Raw genomic sequence first — 12866 nt, 5'->3', positions numbered from 1 at the left:
TTGGTTGCAATTTGTCCCCTGTCCTGGTTGGGGTCGTGTGGGTGGCGACCAGTCAATGTGTCTCTCTCACATCAAGGTTTCTCTCTCTCTCTTCCTCCCTCTCTCCCTCCCACTCTGTCTGACAATAAATGCAAAAGTGTCCTCAGGTGAGGATAAAAAAAAAATTAATCAAGACAATGTAGTTTTCTTATAAAGGTAAGCACATAGATCAATCATATAGAACTCAGAATCTAGAAATAAACCTTACATTTATAGCCAATTGATTTTCAACAAGGATGCCAAGGCAACTGAATGGAGAAAAAATAAGCTTGTTCTGTTGTTTTCAAAAACTGGTGCTGGGTGAAATGGGTACACACATGCAAAAGAATAAATTTGAACACCTATACACAAAATTAACTCAAAATGGAACAAAAACCTAAATGTAAGATATAAACTAGTAAACTCTTAGAAGAAAACTTAGGTATAAATCTTCAAGACCTTCAAGGCAATGTTATTTTTGTTTTTATAGATCTGACACCAAAACACAAGCAACAAAAGAAAAAAATAAATCAATTGGACATCAGGAAAATTAAAGTATTTTGTTCCTCAAAGAATTCCATCAATAATTTTAAAACCTTACACATTGAGGGATCATTGTGACAAATCATGTATCTGAAAAAAGACTTGTATCTAGAATAATAAAAGAACTCCTAATGTCAAGAATAACAATACAAATACCCAATTAAAAACTGGACAGATCTTAATAGACATTTCTTCAAAAAAGATATAACAGTAATGATAAGATGTTTAACCTTATCATCCATCAGGGAAATGCCAATTAAAGTGACAAAAATATATGGATATTCTCAATATTTTCTTGGTATAGTCTAACTGTATTCTTGGTATATACATGGCATAATTTGTCTCAGGATTAATATGTTATATTTGAAGATTGTTATATCTGAAGATATCACTTCACACACTAGTATGGCTATAATTAAAAAAAAATAGGTAATAAAGTGTTGGTGAGGTTCTGAGTAAATTGGAATCCTCACACATCACTGTTGGAAATTTGAAATACTGCAACTGCTGTGGGTAGGCTGGCAGTTCCTCAAAAGGTTACTGTATGATCCAGCAATTCTACTCCTAGGAATATAGCCAAGGATATTAAAAACAGGTGTTCTAACAAAACTTGTACATGAATGTTCATAACAGCATTATTCATTATAGTCCAAAAGTGGTAACAACCCAAATGTCTATCATCTAATGAATGGATAAATAAAATGTGGTCATATATATAAAATGAGATATTATTAGACAATAAAAAGAGATAAAGTACTGCTGCTTGCCTACAGCATGACAGCATCTTGAAAACATTATGTTAATGAAAGAAGCCAGAAACAAAACTTCACATTTTATATGATTCCATTTACGTGAGTTGTCCAGAATAAGCAAATCTATACATACGAGAATTTATCTAGGCCTGGTAGGGTTTCATGAGAGTGGGTTGGGATGAAATGGGGAGTGACTATTAATACTGGATTTCTTTGGAAAATAATGAAAATGTTCTAAAATAATTTGTGGTGATAGTTGCAAAACCCTGAATATAACAAAAGCATTGAACTATACATTTTAAATAGGTGAATTGTATGGTATATAAATTACATTTTAATGAAGATTTTAAAAAGGCTAAAATAATAACTACATCTCAATAAGAAATAATGTACTTTAGGCCAAATGGACCAAACAGATATATATAGAACATTCCATTCAATAGCAGAAAAACACACATTTTCAAATGCATACAGAACATTTTTCAGGACAGATCACAAAACAAGTGTTAACAATTGTAAGAAGACTGAAATCATATCAAATATTTTTTCTGACCATAATGAAAAGATACTCAATATCATATGTTATTAGGGAATTTCAAATTAAAACAATGAGCTTCCATTGCCCAACAATTAGAATGGCTAAATTCTAAAAGACTGACAACATCAAATGCTGGTGAGGATGTGAAGCAATAGGAACTCTCGGTCATTGCTGATGGGAATGCAAAATGGTACAGCCACTTTGTTTTTGTTTTGTTTGTTTTTTATCCTCACCGGAGGATATTTTTCCATTTTTTGTACAGATAGAGTGGGAGGGAGAGAGAGGAAGGGAGAGAGAGAGAGAAACATTGATGTGAAGGGACACATCGAGTGGCTGCCACCCACACGACCAACCAGGGCCGGGGACAAACTGCAACCGAGGTACGTGCCCTTAGCGGGAACCAAACCCGGGTCTCTCCGGACCGCAGGCTGACGCTCTAACCGCTGAGCCAAACCGGCCAGGGCTGTACAGCCACTTTGGAAGACTGAGTAGCAGTTTCTAAAAACAAACAAACAAAAACCCTAAATAATCAAGCAAACACACCCCTTAGTATTTATCCAAATATATTGAAAATGTATGTCTACACAGATGTTTATTGCAGTTTTATTCATAGCTGCCAACATCTGGAAGCAACCGATATGTCCTCTACTAGGGTAAACTGTGCCACATGCAGACAGTGGAATATTATTACTCAGAGTTAATAAGAAATGAGCTATCTAGTCACAAAGGAATACATACTACTAAGTGAAAGAAGCCAATTTGAAAAGGCTATATACTGCAAAATCCCAACTATATTACCCTCTGGAAAAGGCAGAACTATGGACAGTAAAAAGAATGGGAGAGGGATGGATGAATAGGCAGAATAAAGAGGATTTTTTTTTTTAGGGCAGTGAAACTGTTATATATGACACTATAATGGTAGAAACATGTCATTTAAATTTTTTCCAAACACATAGATGTACATCATCAATATTGAACTCTAATATAAACTATGACTTTAGGTAATGATGATGTGCCAATGTAGGAACATTGAGTTTAACAAATGTATCACTCTGGAACGAGATGTTAATGCTGGGGCAGGCTGGGCATATGTAACGGCAGGGGCTATGTGGGAGCTTTCTGCACTTTCTACTCCATTTTTCAGTGAACCTAAAAATTAAGAATTAAAAAAAAAAAGGCATAAAGCTTCTGTTCTTACTAAGATTCAGCCATTTTCTCCCTACATTGCTGAAAGCCTCTGGATAATTTCCAGGGTTCTGAAAAAGTTAATTCTGGCAAATTTTGCATTTTTTATTGATTTTATCAATAACTGAATTTTTGGAACTCCTTACTTCACCACTTTTATTGACCTCACCCTGGACATGTTACATGATATAGGACAATTTAAAACAATTAACTCGCTTGGCAAGAGAGAATAATACCATGGGGCATTAACATTTTTCTGCACCTTTTTTTTTTTTTAATCATCCTCACCCGAGGACATTTTTCCATTCTTTGTTCAGATAGAGTGGGATGGAGAGAGAGGAAGAGAGAGAGAGAGAAACATCGACGTGAAAGGGACACATCGAGTGGCTGCCACCCGCACGACCCAACCAGGGCCGGGGACAAACTGCAACCGAAGTACGTGCCCTTAGCGGGAACCGAACCCGGGTCTTTTTCGGACCGCAGGCCGATGCTCTAACCGCTGAGCCAAACCGGCCAGGGCGGGCATTAACATTTTTATGGAAGGACATAGAGTACAGCCCATGAAAGGGACATCACATCAGAATGTACACATGTATGATCTGGATGAAGTGATGAGGGAAGTGCTAGGATGCAGTCAAATGCACAGGGTCCTGAATCTTTGAAAGGTGGTAACAAAGCCATACCTCACAATTGCCTTTAGGGCTTCCCCAATACAGATGTTCAAAGTTATTTCATTTAGGCATTGTGGCAGATTAAGGAAATCACCACTCCAGACCGTGGTCTTTGAGTATTGAAAGAAGATACCCAGACAATAGTTGTTCAGGTGAGTTTTTATTCTCCTTTATAATCTATGAAGGCATCATAAACCTACAAGAATATGATAATTATCTTCCCATAGAGCTACTCCCAGGGCACTTTTTTTTAACAATTTTTTTTTAATGTTAGTTATTAATGTCTCTCAATGTTTTATTCCTATCTCTTGTATTCTTAAAAAAAAAGATAAATTTCAACTACATATTTTTTTTCTGGTCTGTGGGCCTATGCTCTAACCACTGAGCAAAGCTGGCCAGGGCTCAACCAAATATTTTTCTAGAACCTGGTGCCGTTGTCATTTGTATCAGTTTTCAGTCTCCCTTTGAAACTGGAGAGGTGATTTTTCCTCCATGACATGTATATTAGGTACCTGCTACCTTTGTGTATCATTGTATGTGTGAATGTGGTGGGACGGAGGCTCTGAAAAAGAGCTGAAATAAATGTGGAGTCAATTCAGCAGGTATATGTATACCTAGAGGAGACCCAATTTATTTTGCTGTTTTTTTTTTCTGTTAGAACCTTTATTCTTCAGTATTTTAATTATTTTTATTAAATGTATTGTGTGACATTGGTTAATAAGATTACATAGGTTTGAAGTCTACATTTCTATGATACATGATCTGTATATTGCACAGTGTGCCCACTACCCAAAGTCCAATCTCCTTCCATTACCATACATTTGACACCCTTTACTATTTCTACCTCCCCCAACCCCCTTACCTCTGGTAACCACCATACTGTTGCCTGTTTCTATGAGTTTTTTTGTTTGTCTAATTTGTTTTTTGATCATACTATTCAAATGATCATTTTAATGTAATTCTTTCCATGGCAACTAATTGTGATTTTTGAAATGGAGATTATGTAACAACACAGGATATGAGATTAACATAAATAACTGGGAAGGACAACATGTAATGTGAGCAATGATCGAAAATACAAGACTCATCATTTTGACTCATTTGACTCACTTGAGTGATAATGCCACTTTATATATTTCACCATCAATTATTGTAGGCACCATTTATTTGAGAGAGAGGAGAAGATAAATAAGTAAAGTTTACCAAAGTAAAATCAAATGAAGTTTGGGAAATAAATGAATAAATACAAACTATTTATATAATTAGGCTATGCAAATGGGTTATATGTTGATTAATCTATTATAAATAGTAAAAGTCAATTATATAGAGCCATAATATGGAAGTCAGTCCCTTGTCATTGATTTTCAGTGGGGATTCTGTGCAAATTCCAGGGTAGTTCCTTTACAAGTACTTTTTGAACACACTGAAAACAATTTGATGGTATTTGAAATAATAGACATTTACCCATTTTGCAGTTGGCACAAAGCTGCAAGTTTCACAGTGATTTTATTTCAAAAATGTATTTAATAACAGTCTCTCTGTAATGCTTTTTCCACACAGTGCACAAAAGCATGAGAGAAAGCAAATGAAAGAGGTACAAGAGTACCATTATCATCCATTTTAAAATAGTTTCCACCAAAAAAAACTGTTCATATAACATTTTTTTTGTCAACAGTAAAATATATTTTTTTAAAATAGTACATACATGTCTCAAAACTATATAATGAACAATTACCTGGTTTCACATATAGCAACATTAAAGCAAAGATACACATCTCACTCAACTCTGGACATTTTAGTCACCTCTTAGATACTCCGTTAATACTCTTATAAAGTTTTCATTTATAGAAACACAGTAAGTTCTTAAGAACATTTCAAAATTTCACAGTAAAAGATTAAAACTGGTAATGTGAACTATAAGGCCTAAAAAGGCACTAAAACATTTATGAAGCTATATTTATATTCACAGATTTCCTAAAATACTGAATTGTTTAATGTTAGCACATAGACCTGTCTACTTGACTTAGTGTTGGAAATCATATCAGCAATTTCACTGGGTACTAGGCAACTACATTTAGGTGTTTCTATTTAATTTCCCACTCAGTGACTGTAATTATTTTTACCGATATTTTCTTTAATGCTAAAGAATTGGATTTGAATGAACTAAAACTTGAAACACATTTTTAAGATAAAAACTTATGGTTTTGTTTGCTAAGCTTTGAATTCAGATCTTCAAACTAAATTTATTTTTATTGGATGAATTGTTTTATATCTAGTAAAATAGTATTGTAGGACTTTTTTCATATTCAGTAGTTACTTTTGGTCTGGCCTATATATATGGTCAGTGACTTGGACCATAAATAATTTAAATTCACATTTCCTTTTTCATTACTTAGTGACATATTTCTGGCCAGAATGATTTGAATAATTGCTTTATTTCTTTGCCTTACAGGTTGAGTCTTCCATCTAACATACAGAAGAACTTTAAAGAAAGAACTTTCTAGAATGCTTTATAAACTAGAAGGAAGTTACAAACACTGATTTCACTCAATCTAAATGGAGATTATGTAAAATGAAACAATTAGCCACAAGCTGTCAAAGTGAACTTTACTTTTCAATTAAATCTAATAACAGCGATTGAATATAAAGCAGATGTGTTGTTCAGATATATGAGATTTGTTTAAGACAGCAGAATATGTTTATTTAGAGATCAATTAAGAGTTTGCTATGTCACTTTATGTTTTATCATTAGTCATTTGTAAATAGGGAACCTAAATATCTTAAAGACAAACTGAAAAAAATAGCCATAGGACAATATCATGCAATCAGAATGGATTGAGATCTGCAAAATTCAGATAATCTAATAGGTTATTTCCTACAGGCTATTTTTAAGTGAAATATACTAAAAATGTTTGATAAATGTGATACTGCATTATAAATAATGAAGGTAAATAATATATTAATAGTTTTATATTGTAATATTAATGCAATGTAATTTATATTATAAATATGAGATATTAATTCTATAGAAATTAAAAATGTGTAAGTTTGTATACTTTGACATATAATTTTAGGTATTAAATCTAAACTGATATGTGGCTTTTGTTTTTTAAAACAAATTGGTTTGGCTTATAACTTTTTATATATACTAATTAAAATTGAAATGTAACTTCTTATCTAACTTTAAAAAATTTCCAAGAATTATACCAAATCACGTAACAATGCTTAAAAGTGATTCTATTTCTTACTAAGAAAAAGTTAGCTTATACTTTACACCAGTCTGAACTCCGGGTGATACAGTGAGCCATGTAAGTAATTTCACATTTAGTTGCCTAGAATTTCAGGGTTAAAAAATGGAAAACATAATGTTTATCTCTAGAATCATAGCCTTTGAATTAAAGTTTTCTTAGTGTATTCCAGTTAAGAGAAACCTTGAAAAGTCAGAGGCCCTAAATTGGATTAGCCACAATGCATACATGAAAGCTTTATTCTCTAGAATGGGGCCATCTATGATAACAATTATCTGAGTCAATAATTCTGACATGGCCAGATTCTCCCTTCACTAGAAACTAAAGTTGGAAAAGTGTCATTTTATCTTTTGGTAATATAAGCCATAATACATTGTCACCAGACTTCATTTCTTTCTTGCCTCTGATCACTGTGAGCAGAGAGGTATCATTTTAGCAAACAAGAAAAAGGGAGAAGAAATAAAGGAGAAATTAAAAATTTGCTTTTTAGAAAAATGAATTACCTGACCCTCTTTTTGTAAACTGTCAGAATTACATTTTGTATGCCCTTTTTACAGAGATATACTCCTTGACTTAGTAAACAGGCACTGAATTTCATGTAAATATCTTGGCAGCATATTAAATATAGTCCTCTATATTTCTAAAGCAGATAACCTCTATGACATTGTTTCTGTTTCAGGATATATACTGTTTAACTAGAAGAAGGAGATGCCTTTCGCTTTAAAGATGTATTTAGGTGCTTTTAAAAGAAGTAGATTTTCAACCTTAAAAACTGTTATAATTTCCTCCCTCCCTCTCTCCTTCCTTCCTTCCTTCCTTCCTTCCTTCCTTCCTTCCTTCCTTCCTTCCTTCCTTCCTTCCTTCCTTCCTTCCTTCCTTCCTTCCTTCCCTCCTTCCTTCCTTCCTTCCCTCCTTCCTTCCTTCCCTCCTTCCTAACTAGCTGGCACTACCTGAAAGCATTTTACCTGATAATAAATCTGGAGGAGTTGCAATAAGACAGCAGTTATTTGGAGTTCACTGCCTAAGCAACAATTGCTTTTTGAAGGCATTTAATACCGTATCTCAAAACTACTCTAACAAAACTCCCCAAACCATAAAATAATTATGTAGAAATCATTTTGTTTATGGAGGTCATATATAAGGCTTAAAGAACATCATTTTCTAACCTCTTAATTCAAATATCTACTAATATATGTTTGGGTTAACAAATTTTACTGGAGGGAGGTAAACATTTGTAAAAAAAAATTAAAACAAATTGTAAATGTTAATAGCTATCCAATACCAGTTTTTATTTAAAAAATATGTTAGAAATAATTACTTTGCAATTTGGGATTGAAGCCATGTTCTATATATAAAAGGTTTTATTTTCCTCTTGCTTGGTTGGGAGCAAAGGACAACCTAGCTTAGTAATAGTATCTACACAAAGAAAGCCATGAGAGATAAAGCTATAGCTTCCTCTTTAGTAATACCATTCCCATTCAACAGGTTTGAATTCTTTCTCTTGAGAAAATCTTACATGCCAATTGTAAGTTTTTTTTTTATTATAATGGAAACACATGCGCTAATCAACAGTGCTTCCTCCTAAAATTTTAGGAGGAAGCAGGCCATTCTCCAAACAGGACTTAAAGCTTTAGGGGGATACCACAGGGAATTTGCTTTTTAGGAAAGGAGTTCAAATTCTCAATAGGACCATGAACAACAGTGCTGGTGATTGTGAGGTGGTGGCGGTGGAGGTAGAAGAGGGTATAGAGGGTATAAATGATGATAGAAAAACATAATAAAATTAAATAAAATTAAATTTAAAAGAGCTTTAAAAATTCTCCATCGGACCAAAGGAAACTAAGGGTGCACATAGAGGATGAGATGTTTCCAAAAGTTTCAGAATTGTGCTATTTAGCATAAAATGCTACTATGGAAAATATAGAATGTTTACCCATAACTTATTACTACCATAGTTATTTTATTCTTAAATATTTTTCCTATAATTTTTGGTTCTGTCAATATAGCATACATTCCTTCAGTTTTAGGTATGTGCACTCTCACAAACTAAACACTAAAGAGTATAGTTAGGGCAGAAAGATCACTCATTTTCAGCTGATACACTATGTCAATAGATTACAGAATTTTCTCTTTCATAAAGCATTTATTAATTCTTTATTTGTCCCAAGCAAGAAGATAAATCCATATGTTTTAAAGCCTCAGCATTGTGTGACATATATATATATATTTATATGGGTGTGTATATGCACACACCGTAAAATATAATTCTTTAAAAATATACTGATAGCCAGTGGTGCTGTGTTATAAAATATTTGAAAATTATTGGTTATTTGAAAGTGCCATATTTGGTGTACTTCTTGTGTCCAATACTGTAATACAGAGAAGACAGATTAAGCACAGTCTATAAGTAACAGATTCTTAGAATACGCCTGTTAGAGCCTGTTGTGATGGAAAAACGTAGAATGGCTAATTAAAACTGACAAGGAAATTCGTAAAGAAATCAGAAGCAAATAAAAATATTGAAGTTTTCTGATGGCCTTATCTATATTCATTCAGGACAGCTCCCATTATGTCATAGCAAATAATATTTGTCCAGGATCATTTTCTTCATTATACAAAAAAATACTGTTTTACTCCCACTGGTAGATTTGATAGCAGTATATTTGATGTACTGAGTAGATATTCAGGTATCTGATAAATATATGCAATTGTTGAGTGAATTAGTGTTATGGAAGAACTCATAATGGAGGCACTTGAGTGGCATGTTAGAAACTGATCTTTGGTAAAGGCAAAATAATAAAAGCTTCATTTAGTTGTATTAAAAATATTTTCACTTATTAACACTGAATGTCTTCAGCTATATTAAGATGCTTCTCAGGTAGGTCATAAAAATGATAAATGCCGTAACTAAAACTCTCTGCTTGGTTTTTGCTGTTAGTCATTTAAAGTCTCTTTTTAATAGATGATAAATGTTCAAATTTAGAGTTGGTCATTTTCATCGTTTTCAACATATTTGGGGGAAAAATGAAGAAACCTATATAACTTGTCACATTATTGGTTGTACAGCCATATGATATTATTCTTCAAATCCACAAATTGACTTAGTTGATAGATTACTAATGCCCAGTGTTTCCCAGTATTGTTCTTTCAGTATTCCTTCAAAGTATAGTAAGATTTTGTATCTAACACAATTTAATTGAGAAACAAAATAAATGTTTGCAAAGTCCAGGGTTTTAATGTCTTCTACATCTGTTCTCTTTGAAATTAGTCATTTCTGTTAAGTATTGAAAATCCACTGATGATAACATTCACTAGAAAAAACTGAAGTGACTGTAACAAAGGAATTAATTGAATGTTGGCATTTGTCTTTATCTCTGGATTTTAAATCATGAGTCTGTTCTTTTATATTTTAGCCAAAGATACAGGCATCTCTAATGTATTTGTCACAGAAAATTTGAAAGTCATAAGTGGTAAGATTTGAAAATCATTTTAAGTGGTTTCACTGCATTTGAAAGGTATTATAGCGAATCAACAATATTTGAAAGTCATTTGAAGTAGTCAGTTCACAGATGATATTTTTACACTGATGTTATAATCGATGAAAAATTATTGGTGACTCCATGCAAATAAAAACAGATTTTAAATTTTATGGAATTTGGAAACTTGCTTTTAAGAGGTGTTTAATTAAAGCAAAGTTTCTGTTGTATGTGTTTTTTAAACCATACCATTTGGCACATGATAGTGCCCTGGGTGGTATGGCTGAAAGAAAATAGGTGGTGGTGGAGGTGGTCCAGTTATATAACAAGGAGGGTACCATCCCTCAGAAACAAAGTATGGGGTAGGCTGATAAAAGCAAGTTACACTGTCTGTATTTGGTAGAACATGATGTTCTCCCAGTACTTTTAAAGCCATAAATGTAATCATGTTGATTGTCTGCCTTCTTTCACGACCCATGAGGCAAACCGTGCTTTCACTCACAATTCCACGCAAGGTCATAAGGTAGTCATACTTGCTCTTTTCTTCACCTATGAAATGGTTCTGGAGGTACGATTCAATCTTCTTTTGCTGTTCTACTACATCAGGAAAATCAATGAAAAATCTAGAACACATGTAACGTTCCAGGGTCTTGATTTCTTCTTCACAAACTGGCTTAAAGTCGTGAACCAGTAAGTTGCTGTACTTCAGAAGGCCACCACCTCTGATCTCTTCAGGTTTTCTGGTAGATATAAGCTTGTGTTGCAAATGTGTCATTGCTTCTTGAAAGTCTCCATACAGGCTTTCAGCTACCACAACAGGATAGGATTCTTGGGTTAGCTTAGCATTTTTATCATTGTAGAATTCTAACATGGGATCCAAAATAATTTGAAAAGAATCTACACTGAATTCAAACTGCCGTTTGAGTGAATTCACAAATTTTAGCTCTACATTCTTCCCAGTGTTATTTGAAAGAGAGATGAGACTCCATCGATCGTGCTCATTGCAAACTTTGACCATTTTCTGTACATAAGCCTCTTTCATGATCTTTAGGGTGATCTTTTCTTTTTTTACACCTTTTGGTAAAAAGTCAAGTAGACAACCTAGAACTACATCCCTAACAATCTGAAATCCTTGATCATTTGGTAGTTCAACACCAAAAATAACATCCAGATCCTTATAGCTGATTCCATTGTGGCTTGCAAGTATGTAACTTGCAGTGGAACCATTCAGTCGGGTATCTTTAACAATAATTCCTTGCTCTATTAGTTGACCTTTTACAATATTAATGATATCTTTTGGTTTTACCTCCAGTGTGGGGAAATTCCCCCTTCCATGAATTGGAATTACTTCATCTAACACTTGGTCCAGTATTATAACTTGATCCCAAGTGAGACTGCTGAATCCAATTTCAGACATTTTGAAGTTAGTAGGTCAACTAGAAAACAAGCAAAATATTGAGAGGAAATGTTAACATCTTGAAATCAGTGTTATACCAAAAGTATATCAAAAAGTTAAAAACAGACTTGCTCTCAAAATAAATCAAACTAATACTAGGAAGTAAATTATCAATGTATCTAATTGTGGTTAAATCTATAATGGAAATAAAACCAATTTTAATTATGCCAAAACTGTTAGAACTGTTAGTGCATGCAAACAGGCATTTTCATGGATTGCTAGAATTATAATTATTTTTCATGTAAAATGGTGGCCTTTCTCAATTTTTATTCATGTAAATATTATGATTGTATTTGTTTGGTGTAATAAATTTTGTTCATGAGATAATCATAATATATCATTGAGGTTAATTGTCAATTTTCATGAATTCAAAGTGAGATCAAGATAGCATGTCTGTGTGTTAGACCCAACTGAATAGCATAATGTTCAAAAGAAATCTATAATGTCTTTAATCCAAAAGCAGTGGATAATTCATTATATGTTACACAGAAAGTGAAAATTAGATTAAAAATAGCCTTAGAAAAAAGCATAATTATGAAAATAAATATTTGATACACACATTATCTGTGTTAGAGTGGAGCTGGGAATTTTGGACCCACTTTGCTGAGACCAGCATGTGGACAGATCTGAGTCCTGCACACGGCTGATTCTGTAACCCCTCCTGCTTGGACCTGTGGCATGAGGGTGCCATTTATGCACACAGCTGGGATTTTTGGACTATACTCCCCAAGAAGGCTTCTATCAGGGAGACAGATGAGTGAATGCTGGGTTTTGTGACTGCATTGCAGAGAGGCTGACCCAAACTTCCTGTGAGTTCACCCAGGCAGCGGAGGAGAGGTAGAGCCCGTCTCCTTCTCCCACAGGCTGGCAACACCACACCCAACAGGAGACTGGTTCAACTCTGTGAAGTCCCGATACCCTCACTGGGTGCAGTTCTGTAGGGGATGGAAGAGCGACTCAGAGCAGAACATCCCAAGTG

At 33.8% G+C, this 12866-nt stretch overlaps 1 protein-coding gene across 1 annotated transcript; it reads right to left on the bottom strand.

Annotated features, from left to right (window-relative positions):
• Positions 1–10669: 10669 nt before the first annotated feature.
• Positions 10670–11861, bottom strand: TENT5D (terminal nucleotidyltransferase 5D). Its single transcript, XM_036271555.1, has one exon. The coding sequence runs from the start codon at positions 11846–11848 to the stop codon at positions 10670–10672; it is 1179 nt and encodes a 392-aa protein (XP_036127448.1). The 5' UTR covers positions 11849–11861.
• Between the last annotated feature and the right edge of the window lie 1005 nt (positions 11862–12866).

This window comes from Molossus molossus, unplaced genomic scaffold, assembly GCF_014108415.1.
Source record: "Molossus molossus isolate mMolMol1 unplaced genomic scaffold, mMolMol1.p scaffold_m16_p_2, whole genome shotgun sequence".
In the NCBI taxonomy this organism is placed as follows: Eukaryota; Metazoa; Chordata; class Mammalia; order Chiroptera; family Molossidae; genus Molossus; species Molossus molossus.
Note: the sequence above shows the minus strand (reverse complement) of the source record. Positions and strands in the feature narration are given on the sequence as shown.